The sequence below is a fragment of the Aspergillus ambiguus genome, assembly GCF_047715705.1.
Source record: "Aspergillus ambiguus strain CBS 117.58 unplaced genomic scaffold BDV59scaffold_35, whole genome shotgun sequence".
In the NCBI taxonomy this organism is placed as follows: Eukaryota; Fungi; Ascomycota; class Eurotiomycetes; order Eurotiales; family Aspergillaceae; genus Aspergillus; species Aspergillus ambiguus.
In genome coordinates this window covers 231,523-256,682 of record NW_027395548.1, presented here as the reverse complement: position 1 = coordinate 256,682, position 25,160 = coordinate 231,523, and the positions used below count along the sequence as shown (strand labels likewise).

The following is a 25,160-nucleotide window of genomic DNA, read 5'->3' as shown; positions in this document are numbered from 1 at the left end:
TACACCATTTGCCAGAACTTCGCAGTAGATAAGGCACGATCACAGCTCTGACTTGTATGGTCGTCGGTCTCAGAGCAAGCTGTTGTGAGAACTTATGTACTCCTTATGCGTTGTTCTCCTGGTAACGGTGCTATTCATGGCAACACGGCACGCCACGGTGGACTAGCAGCTTGGCCGTGCTCCACTGTCGTCGTCGATCTCCGGAGAGATATGTAATTACTCCGTACTCCTGTGGCTCATTCTCATAAGCTTTCTATTTGGGTCAGACGTATTCAGCCTTGTCGCTAGCCGCAAAACTGTATGTCGCAAGTTAACCAATACGCATTCGTCGGTTCATTTTGTCCTAGCGACATGGCCTTCTCTAAGGCCTGTCCGGCAGATAAATGCTCATCGCTGCTAAATTCGAAACAGAGAGATCCTTTTCTTTTTATACTTCACCTGTACTCCTTGATTCCATCCAGTATGTGTACTGCATCCTCCCAAGGCTGATAGATATGCGTATGCCACCACCATGGAAGCGGATCAAAGCTCGAAAAACGCCAGTCCTTCCAGACACACAGCAGATCGCTTAACCCATCAATTATCTTATCAAGTTTCTGTAAAATCGGATATAACACGGGAAGAACTCGTCGGATGCCACTCTGCCTGACCGCTTGGTATAAGCTGTATTTCCGCTGTGTGGTTGACACGATATTTGTCGGTTGCAGGTTGCTCTCATGACACATACTGGTTGCACCGTTGACCTGCGGCGCCAGTACCGCTAGATACCCACGGACTAAAGTATGCGCGGGAGTCATTTGAAGCAGATTTCCTGTCGCATGCGCGCCAAGTGTACATCCAGAGACATGTATCACATATCGCACGGAATTTGCATCAAACTCCTCATCTACCATGAGTTGAACGTTCAGATGCCCTGTCATCTGGGTTCCTCCTTTGGAGGCAAACCGGCCCATGAGCTTATAGATTGCAGTTGCGAGTCCCTCATCCAGACGTGAGCGTTTCGATGGAGAATGACCCCCGACTGCGAAAACTTGGAGGGCCTGAACCTGTCCGCAGACAACCAATAGCTCCGCCGAGAACTCCCCCAGCCGGGTCTGCTGCTGCATAATCCATGGGCTATCCCTCGAAATCTGGATCTCGCTGACTTCGGAGTAGGTCTGGCTGAGCGTTCGCTTGGGCAAGACAAGAGCATTGTTGTCATGCATCGCTGCGCATGGTCTGCGCATACGGTAGACCTTCGTTGGCGACCGATGGAGGATCTTGTGGATGGTATCTCGCGACTGAACGTGATGGTTCTCTACAACTGGGAGATCCTTCTCCAGCAGATACTGGACAAACGAGCTCTGTCGCTCGAGTCGGTTCGTCAGTTGCGTTCCAAGAGTGACACAGACGCAACTGGTTCGGCTCTCGATTTCCTCTCTGGCTATTGCATCGTCTGTTGCTTGAGGAGTTGGAGAGCATGGAATCCAAACATCAACTTTCTCCCTCTGGACGATATCCAGCAACCATGCGGTATAGTGCATGCTCGATACGTCGTAGAACGCGACTAGTGCTTTAGAAAATCTTTCCCCAGAGGGGATGAATTTGCGCTCAGATATGTCGGCACCCACAACGCGATGGCCTCGGGAATACAATTTTCGAGAAATGGCCAGCCCGTGCGGAGTGTTTACCCCCGTGACCAGGACGGTTTTGGGGTAGAAGTGGACATTACTGATGGTCATTTGTCGGTGTTGGAGCGGGCTGGTATAGGACACGCTGACCGAGACATGTCTCCAGATGTACAGCGTGACAAGAATTGCATTGCTCAACGGGAGGAGGAAGGTAGAGAGGGTGATGCGCAGGAGCCGGGATATCATTAGGACGGGAAGATGATGTTGGAGTAAATGCAGCGGTCTTGAGCCGAAGGCTCGTCTCACTGTCGACATGAACATTTATCCTAGTCATGTAACTGTTTATAAGGTATGATTTGGCCCGTGACGGGGTGTTTGACCCCTCCGCTTCGGAATGTGTGCTGCAAGGTGGACGGACCACCACGTCAGTCATGCATTAATCCGGTGGCTGGAAGTGAGTGATTTTGTGCCTGATTGGGTACTGATTTGAGGTGAGGTCAAGATAATTCGAGGGTTTTTATTCTTCCACCGATTATCATGTAATTACTTGTGAGACTGCTTTTATCGTCCCATCGGATCGGACGAACTCTGGTGATCACCATGTCTTAGGGCCGATCATTCCGTATGAAGATCCGGACAACCAAAAAATATCTAGAACATTAAATGTACGAATTGGATGGGATTAATATGTCGTTGAGATGGAAAAAAAAATACATGCAATTCATTTTTATATTATATTATATTATATTATTCATTTTTATTTTTCTTTTATTTTTTTGAACATTATATATTAGCCGTCAGGTCATAAAAAATTATTTGTCAAATCTATTGTCTCGTCTGAAAAACACAAAGAAGGATATACCTTACCAACTACTCCGTACCTCTCCTGCTATAAGCGATTTCGAAAGAATTAAGCAAAAATACTTGCATCGTTCCTGAATTACATTGTATACCAAATTTTTGCGAGGCCGTTATAATTTTCACAGGCCCCTTTGCTCTATTTTGTTGCATCATGATTCATAACCCACATCGAGCGGTTCCAGACCCAGTAATAGCACACAGCTACCCCATTGACTAGCATTCAATAGACTACTGCTTCTCCAGTTGCATCGGTTTCGCACTCCACCCAAACCATACCACCGTGATACCCCCTTTTATGGCCATCGCCAACCACAACCCGCCCGCTAGGCCCGTCTCCTTGGCCATGCCCCCTGCAGCCATAGCCCCGAAGAAATGCGCAACAAGCGCCCCAATCCGCCGATTGCGCTTAGGATTTGCACTCCACGGCCGCTGATACAACTGCTTATCAAGCAGCAGATCACAAACCAGCGCCGTAAGCACAACGGTTGGGATCTCTGAGAAGGCCAGGAACCGGGACGCGACGAGCTGCCCTGCCGCCTGGAAAGCGATCATTGAGATAGCGAGAACCTGCAACCAGTCAATCGGTTCTTGCTGACCAGAACGGGGGCTGACGGCCTCTTGCTGAACGAGGAGTGCAGCTGCTAGTAGGAGGCAAGTCTGGAGGGTAAATGAAAAGATGAGGGTGAGGCGGCGGAGGGGTCCCAGGAGGCGGGAACATGAGATGAAGATTACTAGTCCCACAAGGAAGACGACGACAGCAATTAGGGCTTTGGCCCAGAGCATGTCGGATCCTTCGGGTTTGCCGGAGACACCGATGGCGATGAATATTGTGTTTCCTATTTACTCAGGAGATCTGTATTAATGTGGATTATTCAAGAAGAGAGGCAGGTTGAGAAGGGAATGTGGATTTACCAGTGTGCATGTTGGAAAAGCTCCCCCAGGAGTTGAAGGAGAGACCGTCTATCAGGCCGCTGGTGAAGCAGCAGGCAATGAGGATAAGGTCGGTCCATTTATTGTTGATGTCGGTCAAGAGATACTGTTTCAGGGTTGGCCGATGAGCCTGGTCTTGGGAGTAGAATTGCTTTTCTTCGTCTGCGGGTGGAGGTGTCGCTGCACCATGGTAGGGAGTCCACGACTCAAAGTTGGGCATTTTTTCCATTTCTTGGAGAGAAAGTTGGGGGATGCATGACAATGACATCCGCCTGGAAGCAGACTTATATCAGAGACGAACGGTGATATTGGTGAGATATCCATCATAATGCCCACCACAACTCTCTGGTCCACACACATTTCTTGTCGTAGCACACCATATCTGCATGGTAAAATGCATGCATCGAGGTCCTCACACCTTATTCAGTAAGATCAACAACGTTTCTTGCAGACTGAGGGTACGTTACAAGCACGTGCTGAGTACACTCATCATCATCCCAGGTTAAAAGTGAATGATTGTCAGGGATGGCCGTTTTGGACTAATTCTAGGCAGGGGTTCCGCAGGACAGAAGAGATGACGATAACAACTCCCTTTGCCCATACTGTCTCTTATCGAAGACGACAAACCAGGATCGTCGCTTTACTATGTTGATGACTCTACTCATCATATGGGTTCCTGCACGCTTTGGAACACATAAGACCTCATAAACATTACATAGTTCTGAAAGTGATCGACAGGATGCCCACAGAGCCTCTTGGCATACACTATAACTACCTCAGAAACCTTCTTCACGGGTGATCAGCATGGCTGTGCTGCGTATTATCAACACCGAATCTGAAACAAGAAGCGGACGACGACTAGCCGAATAGGACCCCATAGCCAATCGATATCGTACGGAGTAGGAAAGAATTCGGCCAATTCCGCCCGTGTTTCTAATGGATCGGCGGAGGAGATTGGTGCTCGTGGCTGCTGATAAATGGCGATTTGTGGACGCCACTGCCAATCCTGTGGATGCGGTGATGTACATGGTCTCCACATTTGGGTATTTTTTTCAGGGAGGGATACGTACTACTCAGCACAGTAGTACTACCTCAGTAGCACGTAGTCTGCCACAGTTCCAACCCATTGACGATAGTTCTCTACAATCAGTAGTAACGCGGCTGGTTGAATGGAAGGCTCGTGGTAGCTGTTATCGAAGCTATGCTCTGATATAGTGATGGTCATGGAGGTACGGTTAGATACAGATAAACCGGGCAGGGCTCCCTTACAAAATAGTATTATATACAACAGACCAATAACATATACAGGTTTTGCATCGTTGCAACCTTCATGTGCCTTGCTCCACAAAAGATACGCCTTATTTTTGTAATTGGTGTTCACATCAGGACACTTTTAGTCTGTACATGCTGTCCCTAGGTGTTATGAAATTTGTGCAAGACAAAACACCACAGGCACATAGTTGGTAGACGTTCACTTTTTTGCTGGAACGCTTCTCATGCCAAAGGCATAAATAGACCACCCAACTGCAACCCCCCTGGTGCCCTCCCCCACCCCCGAAACAGGTCAAGCTAGTGTAGCTATTGAGAGACCGTATCCAATGGATTCCAATTGGCGTTCTTACGAAGGGTAACGTGATAAATGTAACAGAACTATAGTATTAAAATAGGTAAAACCTGATTGCGAGCACAGGGCCGCGCGGTTTTAGAGGTAAGGGATACGCAATAGCACCGGCCCAGTCTATCAGCCACACCCAACTATCCTAGTCTAGAATAAGATTCCGAGGACTAATATCCTGATGAGTAAGAATAAGCTCCCTAAATTTAGAGGCTAGAATATCTAGTACCGCGTATCTATAAGTTCTACAGATCTCTAGCTTATAATTAAATTAGCCTTTAAGCTCAGGTACGTTCACAGAAGGATCGGCTCTATAATAGGTAAAAATCGACCGCGACACGGAACACTGTATATTAGTCCTCAATCTAGTAGCTAGACGAACTGCATCTTAAGTATTATCTAAGAAGTTTATATTAACTATAACGCCTATCTTTCGCTTATCGCTTAGATCTCCCCAATAACTATAAAGTAATTAACCGTTAAGAAAATCTATCACCATACATCTCATAGTAGTCACGTATTTAGTGTTATCAATATATTGGAAAGAGTGGTAGACTCATAGGGCCCGGATACCAGACACTAATATAGCGATCTTGAGGACCCCCGCCTTACAAGGAAGTATATTACCGCCGCCTTTCAAGACGAGACCTTTTTATAATCGCGCAACCGTTATATGGCTGAGACAGTAAAGGACTGGGACAGGTTCAAATAGGGCAGAGACGGATTCATCTTTTTATCATCCAACGGAAACACTGTTCGGGGCTCTACACACTGGCTGTACAGGTTATTAGCACGAGAATCACCGACATATAGGTAAGATATTCGTACGTCGTTAAATGGGCGTAGAATTTCATCCACCTGTCATGTTATTCTTGAGACTAGCCATTACACATTAAGGCGGATGGAAAATAAAACCGTTGTGAAGGGTAAACGTGGGGGTTAGGCCGGCATCGTTAGGCGCAGAGACCTGCATGAGTCATCTATCACTTTGGTTGAAGCCAACCCTCCACTTCCGGAACTGCAACATACGGGTAGATATAGCGACAAGCCGAGGGTTGTCAAGAACTAAGAATAGAACGAGAGAAGAATAAAGCCTCACAGATCGATTCTCGGAGATAGGAGCCCTAGACCAAAACGGCAATCAGCACCGAATACCGCTATGAACCAATCTACTCCGCAGGATATGACGTGAGGGACCATCCAGATGGTTCTTGCAGGTGGATAACATGTCTCTTATTGCGAATCGGCGTTAACTGTTCTTCCCCGGACGGAATAAATACCGCCATTGCTTTATAAATCCGGTCCATCCTCTGTAGATACCTCCCTGTTCGTCTACCGCCAAACTTACCTCGCGAATACACAAGCGAACACTACTGCCATGATGTCAGCCCCTGTAGACCCCAGGACTGGTCTCTCAGTAGGTAAATCTCATGCCTTTGCTTCGTATCATTAACTAAAAGGCAACAGCGCGAAGAAGGCCGTGAACTCAAGCTGCTTCGTTGGATCTACGAGCACCCCGAGCGAGATGCAGCCGAGGGAAACCCGCAAAAGGTGCTGGACCTGATCCACGAGTTTGGGAAGACGTATCACTTGATGATTGTCGGCCATGACAAAGGCCAGCACATTACAGACCTAATTGCCGAACGGAAGCCGCAAGTCATGATCGAACTCGGCTGCTACGTGGGCTACTCGGCCATCTTATTCGGCGACGCCGTGCGTCGCGCCGGCGGGACACGCTACTACAGCCTGGAGAAGAACCCGGAGTTTGCGGCCATCGCCAACATGCTGGTCGAACTAGCTGGACTGCGGGACTTTGTGCGGATTCTGGTGGGTCGCAGCGACGGCTCGCTGCACAAATTGTACGAGCGCGGCACAGTGACGCAAGTGGAGCTCTTGTTCATTGATCACTACAAGCCGGCGTATACAGCCGACCTGATGCTGTGCGAGGAGCTGGGCATGATCGTGCCGAATGTGTCGGTGGTTGTTGCGGACAATGTCCTGTACCCCGGCAATCCGCCGTATCTGGAGTACGTGCGGAGCTCGGTGGAGAAGAAGCGGGAAGCGGCGAAGGCTGGACCGGTGCGCAGCTACAACAAGGACGGGATTCCACAGCGGACGGTGAATACTTACCATACGCCGGAAGAGTCGAAGCCGTTGTTTGAAGTGATCGGGAACCCGAATCTGCAATATGAGAGCCGGATGATCCAGCCGGAGGGGCACCGAGTGAGTCACCCGTGGGGATGATGGAGTCATCAGGATGAGCTGACATGGTTAGGATGCGATTGAAGTGACGAGGTGTGTGGGGGTCGCCGAGTAGAAATTTATACATCGTACGTACTCGGTCGATAGAAGGGAGCCGAAGATATTATGGAAAGTGAATAGCAGAGTACGGGCGGAGCAGAGGTTTCCGTGGCGTCATTGTCGGTCGGCAACGGCATGCAGTCGGCTTTTGCCCCGCCCGACCCAACGGATTCCGTCGCGAGGACCTTCCCCCGCATGGGCGTTTTTCCCAGTATATATGGCTAGAGTCCCCAATTGAATCCTTCTCTTTTCCTCCATCCACCTATACTCTCTACAACTCTCTTAGTGTCACCTATCGCTCAGTATCTACAATGGCCTCCAAGTCTTGGAATGTCGGCGTTGTGGGCTACGGCTTCAGTGCCAAAATCTTCCATCTCCCTTTTGTCGCCGAAGTCCCGCAGCTGAAGCTCTACGCGGTGGTCCAGCGCACTCCGAAGCCCGAGGACGATGCTGAGAAGGACCACCCCGGTGTCAAGTCCTACCGGACCACCGAGGACATGGTCCAGGATTCCGACGTCGATGTCGTCATTATCACCACCGCCCCCGATTCTCACTACGCCCTGGCCAAGCTGGCATTGGAGAACGGAAAGCACGGTTCGTCTAGTGCCCGCACAAGAGACCGCATATATAGATGCTGACCGTCGGAACCCTAGTCGTTTGCGAGAAGCCGTTCACCCCCACCTCCAAGGAAGCCGATGAGCTAGTCGCGCTCGCCGAGAAGCAGAAGAAGCTGCTGGCTGTCTTCCAAAGTATGTCGCATGCAACCGCACACTTCATATAGGCAAATCAAGGTTCTGACTTCCTGCAGACCGTCGCTGGGACGCTGACTTCGTCACCCTCTCGAAGTTGGTCAAGAACGGCTCGCTGGGCCGCGTCGTCGAATTCGAAACCCACTTTGACCGCCACCGGCCGCAGGAGCCCGCCCCGGATGCCTCCAAGTGGAAAAACAAGGTGATCCCCGGTGGAAGCGCCATTTACGACCTAGGCACCCACTTGTTGGACCAGGCCGTGCACCTCCTCGGCAAGCCGGACCGTGTCACGGGATTCGTGGGCTCGCAGCGGGCCGTGAACACCTCCGGTTTCGAAGACTCCTTCACCGTGCTGCTGCACTATAGCAACGGCCTCCTTGTGACCGCAAAGGCGGGTGTGGTCAGCCCTGAAGAAGAGCAGCTCCGCTTCTGGGTGCGCGGCGAGAACGGTAGCTATAAGAAGTTCCACCTCGACTGCCAGGAGGATCAGCTCAAGGCGGGAATGAGACCCTCAGACAATGGATATGGTCGCGAGCCGAGTGAGCGGTATGGCTTCCTCACGACAATCCAGAACGGCAAGCCCGTCAAGGAGGTCTACCCGACGGTGGAACCACCCACCTACACCGAGTACTACCGCAAGCTGGCGCGCGCGCTTGGGGGTGAGGGAAACCTCCCGGCCAGCGGTGCTGAGGCTCGGGATGTGATCCGGCTGATTGAACTGGCCAAGGAGAGCTCCCGTCTGGGTCAGACTCTGCAGGCGTAGGCATGGTTGTTCGATATGTGGAATGATATTATGATGTTTATTTTGTTGTTTAAAATGGGATAGTGAAATTTGAAATAATAAAGTCATCTTATAGAAGCAATGGATAGTGATGCACAGGGCGGGTGATGACGATGTATCTGATTCGCTAGTCAGCCACGTCTATATATGTATCACCTGGCATACTCGCATAGTCACGGACATCGAACCGAGGATTTCTATCCCGATTTCTACCCCGCACCCGGTTACTAATGAATGCTCAATTCATACGCTGTACATGGCTGATCTAGGATATCTCTGGTCTTGCATTTCAGGATGGTGCCTGGATCTGCAGAGTACGTTGCAGGACACATACTCCGATCTGTGCAGATGTTTGCATCATGTACGTCCCCTCTGTGCGGGAAACAACAACAACCACCAACCTCACCACCACCAACCTCCTCCCCCGAGTCCTCTTCCCCTCACCAACTATTGCCCTCACTAGTCAGCCGATGCTTTTTCACCCCGTTTGGATCTCGTTGAATCCCCTGCCCCGGATTGATCGGCGCGGAAATGGCTGACGTAACCACCACCGCTGACTAAGACAGGGAAAAACAGCGCCGAACCGGGCGACTAACCGGAAATGGTATTTCTCTTACTTAACTCAAACCGCTGTGAATGGAAGACCCGAGAAAGCTGCTGGTCATGTCGTTATTTCGCTGTTCTCTCGGTCTTCCCAGGCTTCATAGAGACCGCCGTCTGCAGCCCTCCGCGGAGATGTCGTCCATGATGGTGAAAGTCGCCCGGAAATTTTAGCTGATCTTTGCGCTGTGTATGAAGTTATGCCGAAGTGGAACTATTAAAGGCCCCAGGGGCCCTCCTGACATTCGTAATGATGCAATCAGTGTAATAAGTCCCCCCCAGAGAGCACGGATCCCCCCTTGTTTGTCCTTTCTTTATGAGCGCTTCGTGTTCCTTCCTTCCATCACACGTACTCCATCCCCTCTTTTGCTTGTTGTTGTGCGTCGTACTGCACTGGCCATTGTACATGTAACCTCGGTAGGTGGATGTTCAGCCTGGACAAGAAGCAGCCACTGATCTGACGGAATGACAGATATAACCCTCCCGGGAAGTTAATCGTATATCCAATCCGCGCCCATACTCTCAGCCATAGACGCAAGGGTTTCTACCCGTCCGGCGAGAGCATACGACGTAGGCATCGATGGAATCTCAGCGCCTGCCCAAGCACCATAAGCAGGAAACGTGCCTGGCCAAGTTCCGAGATCCGTCTCGTTGGCATGTAGACATCGATACCTTCCTCAACCGGTACATTCCGACACCGCCGTGGCGAAACCTCCCTCGTCCCGTCTCCCACTTCTTGGGCTATCGGGGCGGACATCATCCGCAAGCTATCGGCAATCTCCTGATAGCATTCTGGTCCTTGATAGGGGCCTTCTGTGGCGTGCTGGTGGTGGCCGAGGTGTGCATGCATGTGCCCTCCTTTCAGAGCCACCATGCACCGATCATCGTGGGTAGTTTTGTAAGTACCACCTGTCCGGTCGAACTAGTAAACCGTCCGTTCTGACCGTGATGTTCAGGGCGCAGCAGCCGTGCTGGAATTTTGCGCCATCGAATCGCCTTTCTCACAGCCACGCAACGCCGTTCTCAGCCAGCTGATTGCGAGCGTGATTGGCGTGGGCATCGGGAAGCTCTTCGCCCTCAATCCTCATGCCCATGCTCTGCCGCAGGTTGGGGGCGCCCTGTCGTGCGGCTTGACCATCGCCGTGATGGTGTTGACAAACACTGTGCACCCGCCGGCCGGGGCCACGTCGCTTCTGGCGGTCACCGATTTGTATGAGGTGGGCTGGTACCTGGTCCCGATTATGTTGCTGGGATGCGTCCTCATGCAAGCGGTGGCACTGGTGATCAATAACATTCAACGACGGTTTCCAGTGTACTGGTGGACGCCTGTGCTGCTGTCTCATCCAGCACCCGAGGACGTGGAAAAGGGACATGAGAAGGAAGGAAGTTGTGTGCCGACAGCGTCGGAAGACGATGGATACTCGAGGACCTCGGTGCGCATCATCATCGAGGAGGGAAAGGTGATCATGCCGGATAACGTGTGGATCACGGCGGATGAGATGGAGTGCCTGGAGCGGATCAGCGAGCGTATATAATATGAATGATACCAAGATTATGATAAAATGACCTAGTTGAGGAGCCGCATGTCGATAGCTATTGTTATTCTTTCGGTGTACATTTGTGCCTGGATACCAAGGCATATACACGTGATGGATGCCCAATCGGGCTAGGGCGCCACGTCCCGTGCGGTGACGTCTGTGGCCCAATCAGCGTGCAGCAGAATCAGCCCCACGGAAGGAATTTTTACATTTTGTTTCTTTCGCTCTCAGTCTTCTTCTTTTCTTCTTCTCCCATCTTCCCTCTAGTCAATCGATCTCATCGTCCCTCAGAGATCGCCTTGTCCCATCACAGGAAGCGTCCTGGTTGACCTTCTTCCCGTTTTGTTGTTTTCTTCTCGACCGTGGGATTACCATTCCGAGTCCTCTCTATCGATAAGGGCTTTTCCACCAGGAATCTTCCCTCCCCACTCACCAAGTCGCCCCCTCCCACCCCGCTATTATTGATCCACCGCCCTCTGTCGAAGTCTCTTTTTTTCCTTTTCATCTCATCTCGTCTTTACGCCGGGCTTCCCACCTCCTCCCTGCCCTTAACCACACCTCCTCCCGTCCTTGCCTCATCCCCTCCATCTTACACCTCCTGATCCGACAATATGGTGTCTGCTTCCAAGGCTGCTCGTCTGGCGAAGCGTGCCGCTGACGGTGACGCGAAGAAGAAGGCTGGCAAGGGAAAGGGCGATGAGACCCCTGTTGAGGACCAGCCCGCCACCACCAGTGAGAAGATGAAGGAGGTTGAGAAGCTTACGGCACAGATGGACAAGCACGGTCTCTCCGATCGTGTCACTACCGGCGTCCTCTCCTCCATGGCTGCCTCTCGCGACGTCAAGATCACCTCCGCCTCTCTGGTGTTCCACGGTAAGGTCTTGATCACCGACTCCACCCTCGAACTGAACTTCGGCCGTCGTTATGGTCTCCTGGGTGAGAACGGTTGTGGAAAGTCCACCCTTCTCAAGTCCATCGCCTCCCGCGAGTTCCCCATCCCCGAACACGTCGATATCTACCTGCTCAACGAGGGTGCTCCCCCAAGTGATCTCGGTGCCCTGGAGTGGGTTGTAACCGAGGCTCAGAAGCAGCTGGACCGCATGGAGAAGGAGGCTGAGGAAATCCTCGAACGCGAGGGCCCCGACAGCCCCATCCTCGAGGATCTGTACGACGTAAGTATTCCGTGGTCAAGCTGGATGCCTTGAACGACGGCGTGCTAATCTTTATAACCAGCGTATGGACAAGATGGACCCGTCCACTTTCCACACCCGTGCCTCTCTTATCCTGACGGGTCTCGGCTTCAACAAGCAGACGATTCACAAGAAGACCAAGGATATGTCCGGTGGCTGGCGTATGCGTGTCGCCCTGGGTAAGGCTCTGTTCGTCAAGCCTTCTCTGCTGCTGCTGGACGACCCCACCGCTCACTTGGATCTCGAGGCGTGTGTGTGGTTGGAAGAATACCTGAAGAAGTGGGACCGCACCCTCGTCTTGGTTTCTCACTCCATGGACTTCTTGAACGGTGTTTGCACCAACATGATCGATATGCGCATGAAGCAGCTCCTGTACTACGGTGGTAACTACGACTCTTACCACAAGACCCGCTCCGAGCAGGAGACGAACCAGATGAAGGCGTACAACAAGCAGCAGGAAGAAATTGCCCACATCAAGAAGTTCATCGCCTCCGCCGGTACCTACGCCAACCTTGTCCGTCAGGCCAAGTCTCGTCAGAAGATCCTCGACAAGATGGAGGCCGATGGCTTCATCCAGCCCGTCATCCCCGACCGGGTCTTCAGCTTCCGCTTTGCCGACGTCGAGAAGCTCCCTCCTCCGGTCCTTTCCTTCGACGATGTCTCCTTCTCCTACTCCGGCAACTGGGAGGATACTCTCTACGAACATCTTGATTTTGGTGTCGACATGGACTCCCGTACCGCGCTTGTCGGTCCCAACGGTGTCGGCAAATCCACTCTGCTGCGCATCATGACGGGCAAGCTCAGCCCTATTGGTGGCCGGGTCAGCCGTCACACTCACCTGAAGCTCGGCATGTACAGTCAGCACTCTGCGGAGCAGCTCGACCTGACCAAGTCTGCTCTCGAGTTCGTCCGTGATCGGTTCCCCGAGAAGAGCCAGGACTACCAGTACTGGCGTCAGCAGCTGGGTCGCTACGGTCTCAGCGGTGAGTCTCAGACGGCCCTGATGGGCACTCTCTCTGAGGGTCAGAAGAGCCGTATCGTCTTCGCCCTTCTTGCCATTGAGAGCCCCAACATGATCCTCCTGGACGAACCGACCAACGGTCTTGACATCCCCACCATTGACAGTTTGGCCGATGCCATCAATGCCTTCAGCGGTGGTGTCGTCGTCGTGTCCCACGACTTCCGTCTCCTCGACAAGATCGCCAAGGACATCATGGTGTGCGAGCACAAGACTATCCACAAGTGGGAGGGCAGCATCGGCGACTACAAGAACCATCTCCGGAAGAAGATGGTTTCCGAGGGTGCTGTCTAAGTTACCCTGCTCCTTTAATCTTGTTATGATTGGAATGTTTAGAGATGACAACGATAACCTGCGGAAAGTTGTAGGAGGGGTATAGTGGGGGACGGCAAAAGTTTCTAACAGGAGTGATGAACCATCCTGCTTGAGATATAGGCCCAACGGCGTGCTCTTATTCTTTTCATTTCCTATTCAGTTTCTTACCTGGAGATATCTGCTCTTTATTCATTTGGGTGCTTTGTTTTTAGATGGATTGTTTCATACCTCCCTCATTCCCCCCTACTAGACTTGAGCGTTTGAGGGTTGAATTCATTTGGTACGTTCATACTGGTTGTTATAGACATAGGTTGGATGAATTCGTGATCACACCTTCCGCTAGTGTTTGAATCTGAAGCGTAATGATATGAGAATATTTCCAGATGGAGATTTAGTAGGCTTACAATATAGTGGGTTCAATGCCTTTCCTAGAAGACCTAGCCTCCAACATAAATGCTGATTGAAATCCGCAACAGCAGATGTGACGTCCTTAACGATACATCTTTTGTTCCCTCGCGCTTGTACTTGGACGCAACTGAATCTTTGGCCCCCGTACCTTTGTTGTCATCCTATCATACAACTGGAATTCGCTAGGATCTCTTCGCCCTGGTCGTTGTTTCGCACTTCCCATCCCGATCGTACCGTCATATCCGTCGGGAAGTCTAAAGTCGAAGGTCCATATAAAAAGTGCAATTGTAGTTTGAAGTTCTGACATAGCCATGGTCTTTCCAATGCAAGCTCTGGACCCCACGGAGAATGGTATAAAGGCCGCATTAGCGTGGCTCTTGTCGGCTGTCAACCACCGCTCTGGAAGATATACATGAGGCTGAGGGAAATATTCGGGATTGCGCTGAATCGCATAGATAGAGGTGCCCACAACACAACCCTCTGGAACAAAGTCCCCGTCGATTAGCTCTCCTCCCTTCTCTACCTCTCTTGGGACGATTGTGCTGATCGGGGGAGATATCCGTAGCGACTCGTTGATGCATGCATTAAGGTATTCACAAGCCTTTAACTTCTCACCTGGCTGAATATCCGTGGTAGATCGAAATGCGGTCCGAATTTCATTTGCCAGGCGAGTATAGGCATGCGGGTAGTGGACGAGGTAAAATATTGTGGCACACAGCGCGGTTGAAACCGTGTCAAATCCTACATGTGGAATTAGACGTCTCAGTCAAGTTGGTGCTCCACACTCACGACTCACCTGCAACGGATAAGAGTTGACATTCCGATTGGATTTCCTCAAGGCTCAATTTCGCTTCAGAATAACCGTCATAGCTACCCACCAAATAAGAGAAAATGTCACTACCGCGATCCTTTGGGCTGAGATTTTGGCGATCTTTCAGATTCGCCTGGATATATCTGGTGAATATACCATGGCGACGGTTCACGATTTTAAATAAAACACGAGTCAGGAGCTCTGGATGGGGAAGCTGCAGATAGTATAGTCTTGCCACCCAATCCAGGGAGGCTTCAGCCATGGGAAGCAAAGCGCGATTCTTCGGCTTCTCCAGTAAGTTGGAGCCTTTACCAAAGACAAACTCAGTCATCAAATCAAACGCGAGATAGGCACACCACTCAGACATGTCGATGGCGGGTCCCCAAGAAGGCTGACCGGCAGCAGAGGCTCGGGCTTCTAAGGGGCATAGCATATGACAGAACCTCTGCGCATGATACAATATTCTGGGTTCATAAGCCTTTATAGCTGTGTCGGTAAAACAAGGATTTAATAGTCGACGTCGATTTGCATGTATATTTTTGTCAGTGGCTGTAAGAATGTTTTGAATTCCCTGGTCAAAAAATCGGTAGTTACGTGTCTTGCGCACCCTTCTTCTGACGCCGTAGATACCTGATACAGTTAGGAACAAATTTCACTGGGAATTAGCAAGACATTACCTTTAAGCCCTGTTGTGTTGTTCCAGATGACAGTGCTTGGGGTGTATCTTATTACCGGACCTGATCGTCTATAGTCAGTTATGGTCCCCTATATAGGCCCTGTTGAATGTGCTTTGCTACGATCATCCATTGGTGGCGTACATACCGTATTTCTGGTGGCACCGTAGTATGTCCAGGTGAGAGTCACCTTTCAACGCGTAATATAAAGCGCGAGCATTGCATAACTTGGATGATATTGGTCCTGGAAAGCGGGAAAGAGGGTGGAAATAAATTTGATATATGCAATATATTACAGCCTAAACGTCGAGGTCAGCTCAGATGTTGCGCAATAATTGATTGGCGTATTAGTTCACCGTAGATACGATAATCACAGACACTGAGCTGGATATGTTCCAACCCTGGGCCAATTGGTATGCAGCCTTTCTAGTAATGGGAGAATCCATTGTGAGTCAGGTAAGAGCAGCTATTCGCAGCATACGACGGGTGTCAATTAGAAAATGCTAGACTTGTCGAAAAAGTTGTAATTTCCAGGACTACAATTTATATCCTTTGGTGGATACACGGGCCACGGGCCCTTCCATATTAACAGTTGCCCAGAATGTGAATCCGAGTTGGATTAAGAGTAACCACGCAACCCAAGAATGTAGGCCGTCCTAGAATGTAAACTAGACTGAACATGACTTGGGGAGACACCAAAATGGAGTGTTGAAGATGCCACTTGAATGCCGTATAACGCAGCTCTATCTACTGGGTGCGACCTGCCTTATTCGGCAGCCGACAGTACTCTTCCTGGCATGTATAGAAAAATCAAAACAGCGAAACGTGCCCACAAGGTGATAACTCTATCTCCGTATTGGGCGACATGCATTGGGTATACAGTAAGTTATGCCCTCCGTTTCCTATCTTGGCGCTATACACACTAGGGACGTTCATGATTTTGTTAATCCTGAAACAATGCCAGCTGTTCCTGAATCTGCAAGTAGCCTAGCATGGTAATACTACGTCTTGATCCCCTATATTCATCATTATTTGACATCCAGTTTGAAACGCATAAATGGATTCTGTTCCTTTCCTTGCACCGTGTGAAAACAAGTTTTTCCTCGTCTAACCAGGATCACTCAGATTAGACTATGCGGTTTCTAAGCCCGCTATTAACACCCTTTCTCCTGGCTACAGGCCTATACTTTGTGGAAAGCCTGTGGATTTCCAGAAAAAGGCGCTTATTCTTGTTTCTTGCAATAACCATATCATCGTTTTGGAATATAATAAAGAGTCCCTACTCGACGCCTGTGTTGAACTTCTTGACTGGTTTAGGTTCAGGTTGGTATATTATCTGGTCAGGAGATCTCCTCTTCATCCAGGACCCGCGTACCTTCGAACGCATTCGCATCGACTCTCTACCAAAAGCCAAAAGAAGCCATAAAGTGTACAAATGGCAACCGATCCCAAAGCCACTTACGCTGTCTCGCGCCCTCTGGGTCATGGATCTAATAACAAATTTGCGAGAGTTGGGTTGGAGACACGGGCTACACAACGATGCTAGACCACTTTTGCAGCAGCAGGAAAGGTGTGTATCAGATGGGACAACCTTTCATTTTTGTGCTTCTCAGTTGAAGCGAGGCGTCCTCGCGTATCTATTCATGAGCTTGTATGAACGCACGCCGTTCCCGGCACAGGATTGGCCTTTGAGTTATGTTCCAAGCTTACTGCATGGAATTATACATCACAATATTTGTCTTTGGGCTTGGATTATTTATGTCTACTGTCTGCTCCAGTTTACACACAGCATTTACGCTATAATTGCTGTTGGACTCTTAGGTGAACGCGTTTTGGGCACGTCAGGGGAACCTTGGATGTACCCTCCAATTTTTGGACCTATTGGTTCCTTTTTCAAGACATGGGAAATTCAGGGTAAGTAGCTCTAGTTGGTATGTGGTATAAATGGTCATCCTAATGCATCTGCCAGCATTCTGGGGCCACTGGTGGCATAACGTCCTTCGACGAAGCTTGTTGTCTATACCCCGCAAGATTGTTCCTGTTCGTGGGTCTAAAAAATTCCAAAAGGCCTTAATGGTCTCGGCAAGCTTTGCTCTTTCCGCATCTTTCCATGCAGCAGCGTGTTACTGTGCTTTTCAAGATGCCCGTGCAGCGGGCCAAATATTCTTGTGTTACTATTCACAACCTTTCCCGATAATCGTTCAGCGACTTCTCTTAGAGCTGGGAGCTACCAGTCCGCTTGGAGTGGAAGTTGTGGTTCGCTGCATTTCTGTCTGCAGCGGCTTCGGCTGGATATCGTGGACGTTTCCACTGGGAATGTTCCATCCGACCGTCTTGCCTGTGCTGGAATCATTTCGCGTTTCTGGTAGTTTCGGATTATTTTCATAGCCGTTCCTTTAATAATACCTGTGAAATTCCAGTTTATGTCCATATAGGATATTTCCGTGCCACTACGCGGCCGAATTCGTTGGGGCTTAGACAAGCACTTTCGCCCCCGATCTCGCGTCAGATGTTAGTGGCACTCAACACCACTCTACATGACCTCAACAATTGGAAATTAAGACAATAGACTCGGAGTAACCACTACAGTATATCCCTTGTGTGTGAGAGCTTTAGCCTGGGCTCCGTACGCTCAGTATTGTTATACATCCCAAATTCACCGAAGAATCTCCACCGTAACCCCGCCTATAATCGCTGTCACTTTATCGTAGGATCGTTTGGAAATCTCATCTCAGTGAGGACATGCAAACATGCGGAACTGTACAACCATCCTCCACCTTAAGACTTTAATTCATCTCATTTTCAAATGCCTTCTATCTTACACTAGCAATGGAATTCTGTATCGAACTCTCGGGAGATCGGAATATCTCAGAAGAAATATCTAACTCATTTGATTTAATTTCAGATGTATGTAATATATATATATATATATATATATAAGGCTGAGGTCCACCTCAATTTTGTATTAGCAAAGAGCTATAAATATTTATTGTTCTTCGCATGATCAACAAAAGACGTGTACATTCGGCAACGCCTTTCCTCTTAATTAACAGGTTGCCTGTCTTAACAGGACAGGGCACACACACATCAATGGATCACTATAGTCATAAAAGTCTTAATACTGGCTAATATTCGACCTCCAGATCGTATACGATTCTGCCTACAATAAGCAGGTGGTTTGTCTACAACGCAGTGAATAATAGACCCATATCCTATGATATCCATTATCCTTTCATCTAAGTTCAGCGAATAACAACTTTCGAGGGGTCAAACCAACTGTTAACCCAACCTTGAAGCCATTCAGATTTTATGGCGGGCAGGGTTTGGAGAGATCGACTCCACTCTAGGGTGTGACGGGTTTCCATACTCAGTCGATGCTCATTCTGTTCGAGCATTGTTTGATAAAAGTCAGTCAGTTTGGCCCCCGGGTTTGACCGTAGCGATTCCTCGAACGTATCAGGATCACTACTAGGAATGTTGAATGCGCTTTGTTTCAAACGCTCGACCCAGTCTTGAAACGGCACAATGTCGATATCACCGCGACCTGCAGACAACGTGTCACGGATAACGGGAAGCAGGGTCTCCCATTTGGACGGCCGAGGATGGACAGGATGAAAGACGCGAATGCTACCCCCTCGTTGCGTGCCTGCCAGCAGTAAAGACAATTCAACAATTATTTCACTGATTCGGTCGATCGGGATCCAGTCGATCTCCCTGCTGATACTATTCTCTCGCTTTCCCGAACCAAGTGAGGACGGAAGGACCCCTAAATGTTTTGAACTGATAATCAAACTGGGGAACCATTCCATTCGGTTCCAGCTATAAGGTGCCTCCGTAGTTCCAGCAACTTGGCCGATCCGACATGAAGCAGCATTGACATGCAGACAACGCACTGCATAATCCAGTAAAGCCTCTCCGATGTATTTGCTTTCACCGTAGCCGCTCGATGTGGCACACAGTGTATCGGGAATAAAGGCCTCTGGTATAGAGAACAGCGGCTCCTTTGTTCGATGTGTATCTAGCACCGCGGCAATCGACGATAGGAAAATGACTGATGGCCGGTGTGGAGCAGCAGAAGCTAAGTGGATTAGATTCAGAACACCATCCAAGCTAGATTCAAAGAATGGTAAAGGCTGGATGAAGTTCACTGGCCATGCGTTGTGGATGATCATGGTGACTGTGCTTCGAATGGACGCGTACTCTTCCGCCCGGAGGCCAAGGTTGGGCTGGGATAGATCTGCCTGGAAGAATTTGATTCGAGGCACCTCCGGGCACGGACTCATGCCTCTCTCTAAATCGCGGGCAATTTGTGCATCCTGTCCACCAGCAGAACGATTGAGACAATAGATCTGATTGACTGAGGAGGTCTGCACCAATTCACGTAGGATATGAGACCCGATTGCACCAGTAGAACCTGTCAATATTACACTGTGGCCCATCGCGGGATTCTCGGGTTTCCTGTGTTCCGGAGTATTGCGACTTATTTGGTCAATCTTATTTGTATACTTGCGTATGTATGTTTCCATCCGACTAAGGCGATCGGCCTCATTAGCAATGCCTGTTCCTTGGTACGAATTAAGCATAATCGCCTCGGACAAAAGCGACAGTGAAGGATTGGTATATATAGCAGAGATCTCAATCGAAGGGAGGTTGAACGTGACCCGAAGTTGGCGTCGCAGTTGAAGTGCCTGCAACGAGTCCATTCCCCGAGAAAAGAAGTCATCATCTGGCTTTATTTCATCCCACTGTGTGATATCCCTAAGAATGTGGGATAGCGTTTGCTCGACGTGGGCCTTGTCCGTAAGATCAATATGTGTATTCTGGTGACAGTGTGGTAGTGAATCACTAAAGGCAGATTCTATTTCATCTGCGTACAATTGCCATGTTGCCTGTCGTTGTATTGTGCCTTTCCCGGCGCGAGCCATTGGTTTGGCAGGATCTGTAATTAGAACCCGGTTCTTCGCGATTATGGCATGAGCTGGACAATATCGGTTCGCTTCTTCGATAGTGGGCCACACTCGCTCAATAATATTTGACGGATTCTCTGGTGGACTGGAGGCGTCGTGTCTGGCCTCTAGAAGCAATAGGGTTTCTTCACGGTGGTTACCGGCTACCAATGCAGCCGCCACGTCCGGGTGCTGGCTAACATGCTGTTCGAAGGAGGTTGGGTTTGTTTTCTCTCCATTGAGAAGGACAATGATATCGTCGGACCTCCCGCAATGGATCCACATACTTGGTTTTGTTGGGTGAGGACGAAAGAGGTCTTTTGTACGATATTCTCCGTCCTGGGGAAAGTGGGTGAAAACAGCCGGGCTACAGAATGAACCCGCCCGTTGTACAACGCATAACTCGTACACGTCTTCATATTGATGACGGAATTCCGCCCCATAGAAAGGGTGGATTTGAATGTAGTTCCAATCCTCCCTGTCTTTTTCGTCCCGTAGCCTAATAAGGGGGAAGAGTCCGCACTCGCTCGACCCCAAAAGCTGATACAGTGGCACGGAACGGGACACTGTATCTCCCGCTGCTTGTGGAATACTCCCACCAATGTAGATAACGTATTTGACACAGCGAGCGACAACATGTAATATATTTTGCTCCCTTGCCATATCGGTGACAACATTTGGTGCTAGCAGCGCCCAATCCATGCCGACCTTGTGTATGGTCGACATCAGGGTGTTTATAGAAGGTGGGCTACCACTCGGAGGGTAGACAGGCACGCAGTTGAAGTACGCGGGTATAAGTAGGGTTAGTCCAAGACCTGCTGCCTGCCAGTGCATGACTAGTTAGACAAGTATTTTGCGATATACTGCCATGTTACTTACGTGGAACGGTGGTAGCATGCAGTAAAAAAGCCCCGTAGTGTACAACCTACTTAAATTGTACGCCTCTCCACTTTTGGGTTCTGAAAGAGAAGACACCTGGGCCAGTCGGGTGACAAACTCATTTGTGTAAACTAACGGCTTCGGAATACCTGTTGAAAAGGATCAGGATTGGATTTATGCCACAAGCGATGCGATACTGCGGGGCACATACCTGTAGACCCCGAAGTATGGAGGACAAATATTGGATCTGATCTAGCATGATTGAGACACTTCGAATACGGATAGTCCTTGACCACCGAACAATCGAGAAGTTCTTCAAGGCTTGGAATTATGACTTTCGCCATTGCATACCCATCGGTCATCCTTTTGATACTTGGTGGCTCTGGAGTCGTTGTGAGGAGGACACGACAACTGAGTTTGGATAACATAGTCTGGAACGCAACTTTGCTGTTCCGGGGCGATGGAAGGAACGTCTACAATCCGAGCTGAGCTAGAGCGCCATGGAACAAATTTCTGCTCAACGTACCTTGAACCCAGCTTTGATACCTGCAACCACAACGATGGAATAACGCAGGTCCGCAGGACCTAAATATGCCAATGTCTCAAAGTGTGGGGTGTCGCCGACCGCTTCCTTCAATAACCACGCAGTGCGATTGATGGCGTTGTTAAAGTCACGGTAGGTTACCCGTTGGAAATTACACTCTTCGTATGGAGAATTTTTGACGTCTGCCTGAAACGTCACGGGAAAATATGCCCACAGTCTCTCTGGGGTTTGGCTTGCGCGTGTCTCAATGACTGTGGGCAGAGGCTGGTTAAGTTGAGATGGGTAGTCACAGGACATAATGGCTAGGGATTCAGGGAATTGAGTTGAGATGGTTCAGTGAGCTTGCTGGGTAGGAAGTGCGGCGGTTGAGAAGGGGCATGCTATAAGTTCCTTTCTATAGCTTGCCTATCTACACGGATGGTCCGGATGATCAATCGTCACATACCGCAGCTGTTACTTGACGCTGTTATGCGTGATTGCCTGTCTTGATGTGGTGCATATTCCCGATACAGTCAGTTGATGCAGAATCAAAGTAGGTAGCTTCAATGTTGCCAACATGACATCATTACCATAGTCCAAGTAGAACGGAAGATAGACGCGTTCGGTCAACGACTGGGCTACTATCCAATTATGAGGACTAGAGAGACCATATCAAGATACGTTGGAGCCAAAATCGAGAATGTGCGTTTTGAGTCATGGCTAGAGAATCCTAATTGATTACATATATGCATGAAGATACAGAACAAGTAGCCAAGAAACATCGTGCAGATCCTTATTCGGGTTTGGCTTTCCGTTGTGCATTTACGATCTAAGTCGCTAACCGACCTGGTTGGTGGGCTGTTAGGGAGCTTAATTTAATTACACAGTTAACACGATCTTGCATATCAACTAAGTTATGTTTCAATACAAACATTTAGGTTTAATAGCAACCCGTCGTTTGCGCAAATTTCGACATCGAAAGCCATTAATCATTTTTTTACCCCCTGTTCTATCTCTAAACCCGTCGCCTTTCAACGTCATGGGAACCTATTGCTGGACTTAAGAAGTATGTTCATCTACCTTTTTTTTGCCCGTTCATTTTGTATTTGCTTCTGACCAGTTGACGTAAGATGGTTTAGCCTAGTTATATACTGAATCTGTACGTTTCCATAACCGGGATATATAATTTAGAATCACTGCACTTCCTTTTAACCGAAAAGAAATGCAAGTACCATCGGCGTCCATCATTTAAAGCTGCCGGCGGGATAAATATTTGGTACAGCGGGGAGAAATGCTCCACAGTAACAAAATAGGAGATGCCGCTAGGCACCTAAAACCCCAGAAAACTAACTTTAATCGACGTAGGGACAAAGCCTCAGTATTCCATCTTTAGGCGTGTGTAGCACTATTCTCCATCTTTAGGCTTGTGGTAGCAGAGAATAGTGCTACCACAGAATATGTCTCTTAGTATGTAGGTTTAGTATTTTTCTCCACTCAACAATTTTTCTCCACTCAACAGTTCAATTCATAATTGTATTTCTATTCGTGTCACTACTTGCGAATCAGTCTTTGACGAAAATTCTGGGACACTATGTTCAAAATTCTATGGGCCAGAGATATTTCGAAAAGTAAGCAATTGCAGTCGAATATTGTCGAGCAGGGACTTGAATTCCTCTAGAACTAGCGATAAGACGGCATTATCTAACCCTTGATACCGACCGGATTCCTAGCTATTCGGTGTGACTATCTGCGAGATGCTGAGGCCGAATCACACCGCAAATTTGTATGGCTAGTTGAGCCTTGGTAGGAGAATACGGGACAGTTCCGATTGACAAAATATTGTGCCGTCAAGTAGAGAACAAAGCAAGAAAAACCGGAAAATTTGGACCAACGACAGACAACACAATCTTGGTACTCAATTACCCACTCTCGGTAGCATGAATTGTGTGACGAATACAGTCACTAATTCTGGACGTGGTGCTTTGATCTTGAGGGATACAGTGGCCTCGCTTGTGCTCGATGATTTTCATATCGGTTGGCTCGCACAGTTGCTGCAATGCGACTGATTGGGAGTAGTACTCGTCATTCACCCCGCAGATATGCAGAGTAGGAATACGAATTAGCATCGAGGAGTTTAGATGAGGATAATGCCGACGAAGAATAGGTTCGCCCCTGCGTGCGTATCTTGCACGAATGGCCAGGTCCTTGAGTTCTGGCATTGTATGCGTGATCTCTTCTTCCGCAAGGATTCCACCACTTACAGTGTCCTCGAATGTGCCTTCTGAACGGATCGTAAAAGGCCTGGACTCCAGATCAAACGGAAGGTTTGCGCAAAATAGTATAGCACACTTGAACGTAGCTGAAGAAGTGCTATCGTTCGCTGTTTGTATGTGCAGGAGATAGGATGCGGCCAGACTTGCACCTAGGGAGAACCCAATAATTCCCTCGAAGGGACCTTCGTATTGGCAATATTCCTCGATGAGGTCGAATGCAGCCCTTAGTTGGGAACGACATGGCAGCTCAAAGAATGTGTAATACGGCCCCGTAGAAACGCCCTCCATCCCTGGACATCCGTGGTTAGCAACAAGCTCAGTGTTACATGGGTGACTAGAGGCCATCGTACCCGGCCCAGCACACGTTTCGATCTCCCCCTGTGCAAATACGAACTCATGGTCTTGACCTAGCTCTTCCTGTACAAGAGATAATTGATTCTGGAAGATCTGAGCACTTGAGCCCATTCCATGAAGGCAGAGAAAACGCATTTTGGATAATAATTTACCTATCTGTCCCGATAATAACAATGCTTGGGACAGTTTCTCGCATCAAAAGCACTATGGGCAAAGGCTAGTAATAAGGCTGTGTTATGTCGTGGGATACCGACTGTCGCCAACTAATGCTGTATCAAATGCCATAGCGTCTTATACGCGCCACCCGCCATAGCCAGCTCACAGAATCGATAAGTAGGCATTCCAAGCAATGATAACGAAAAATGCATGCATGTGAGCGCAGATATGGCCCGTAAGTAGAACCTAAGCATATAGATGTGACGAAGGGGTTGAAATTCCTGCTCTTTGGGTTTTACGCAGGCTGTAGATGAACGCACTAGGGCAAAAGCCTACTTAAGTAGAAAAGCCGCCGGGAAATTAGAAATGTTGCTTTTTGTTTTTGCTCTTTCCTTTTTTCATTGATCATATTTTATTTTTATTTAATTATTATTATCATTATTTTTTTTTTCTCCATCGCGAGAAGGAATATGTATAAAATATATAGATGGGCCTCTGTCGAAGCTTGCCATCATTAGGAACTACAGAATAAATTTCACTATCTCCAACGCAATTATTTTCTTTACCACTACTCCTTTACTACTCGCAAAATGTCCTCTCCTGCAGTTAATTGTGGCACATGTGGAGA

The 25,160-nt window shown here is 49.0% G+C and overlaps 8 protein-coding genes across 8 annotated transcripts; 4 read left to right on the top strand and 4 right to left on the bottom strand.

Moving 5' to 3' along the window:
• Nucleotides 1–163: 163 nt before the first annotated feature.
• On the bottom strand, nt 164–2,122 carry BDV59DRAFT_100236 (uncharacterized protein). Its single transcript, XM_073686403.1, has one exon. The coding sequence runs from the start codon at nt 1,929–1,931 to the stop codon at nt 435–437; it is 1,497 nt and encodes a 498-aa protein (XP_073544904.1). The 5' UTR covers nt 1,932–2,122; the 3' UTR covers nt 164–434.
• Nucleotides 2,123–2,168: 46 nt separating this feature from the next.
• On the bottom strand, nt 2,169–3,703 carry BDV59DRAFT_185344 (YoaK family protein). The gene has a single exon (XM_073690835.1). It carries the CDS (start codon nt 3,252–3,254, stop codon nt 2,700–2,702), a length of 555 nt encoding a protein of 184 aa, XP_073544903.1. The 5' UTR covers nt 3,255–3,703; the 3' UTR covers nt 2,169–2,699.
• Nucleotides 3,704–6,397: 2,694 nt separating this feature from the next.
• Nucleotides 6,398–7,333, top strand: BDV59DRAFT_204731 (O-methyltransferase; the record flags this gene model as incomplete). Its single annotated transcript, XM_073694516.1, has 3 exons — nt 6,398–6,433; nt 6,484–7,239; nt 7,292–7,333. 3 exons carry the CDS (start codon nt 6,398–6,400, stop codon nt 7,331–7,333), a joined length of 834 nt encoding a protein of 277 aa, XP_073544902.1.
• A 111-nt stretch (nt 7,334–7,444) lies between these two features.
• On the top strand, nt 7,445–8,970 carry BDV59DRAFT_100183 (putative NAD binding Rossmann fold oxidoreductase). The gene is made up of 3 exons (XM_073686401.1): nt 7,445–7,911; nt 7,971–8,066; nt 8,126–8,970. The coding sequence occupies exons 1-3, from the start codon at nt 7,629–7,631 to the stop codon at nt 8,827–8,829; spliced, it is 1,083 nt and encodes a 360-aa protein (XP_073544901.1). The 5' UTR covers nt 7,445–7,628; the 3' UTR covers nt 8,830–8,970.
• A 718-nt stretch (nt 8,971–9,688) lies between these two features.
• Nucleotides 9,689–11,036, top strand: BDV59DRAFT_100191 (HPP family protein). Its single transcript, XM_073686402.1, has 2 exons — nt 9,689–10,345; nt 10,404–11,036. Exons 1-2 carry the CDS (start codon nt 10,028–10,030, stop codon nt 10,980–10,982), a joined length of 897 nt encoding a protein of 298 aa, XP_073544900.1. The 5' UTR covers nt 9,689–10,027; the 3' UTR covers nt 10,983–11,036.
• Nucleotides 11,037–11,246: 210 nt separating this feature from the next.
• Nucleotides 11,247–13,881, top strand: BDV59DRAFT_185335 (ATP-binding cassette family ATPase ARB1). The gene is made up of 2 exons (XM_073690834.1): nt 11,247–12,157; nt 12,219–13,881. Exons 1-2 carry the CDS (start codon nt 11,597–11,599, stop codon nt 13,485–13,487), a joined length of 1,830 nt encoding a protein of 609 aa, XP_073544899.1. The 5' UTR covers nt 11,247–11,596; the 3' UTR covers nt 13,488–13,881.
• A 64-nt stretch (nt 13,882–13,945) lies between these two features.
• BDV59DRAFT_209898 (cytochrome P450) lies at nt 13,946–15,847 on the bottom strand (the record flags this gene model as incomplete). Its single annotated transcript, XM_073695474.1, has 6 exons — nt 13,946–14,064; nt 14,151–14,657; nt 14,713–15,357; nt 15,405–15,464; nt 15,550–15,700; nt 15,767–15,847. The coding sequence occupies 6 exons, from the start codon at nt 15,845–15,847 to the stop codon at nt 13,946–13,948; spliced, it is 1,563 nt and encodes a 520-aa protein (XP_073544898.1).
• A 2,796-nt stretch (nt 15,848–18,643) lies between these two features.
• BDV59DRAFT_195244 (uncharacterized protein) lies at nt 18,644–22,067 on the bottom strand (the record flags this gene model as incomplete). Its single annotated transcript, XM_073692526.1, has 5 exons — nt 18,644–18,690; nt 18,940–21,169; nt 21,227–21,375; nt 21,438–21,699; nt 21,753–22,067. 5 exons carry the CDS (start codon nt 22,065–22,067, stop codon nt 18,644–18,646), a joined length of 3,003 nt encoding a protein of 1,000 aa, XP_073544897.1.
• Nucleotides 22,068–25,160: the final 3,093 nt, after the last annotated feature.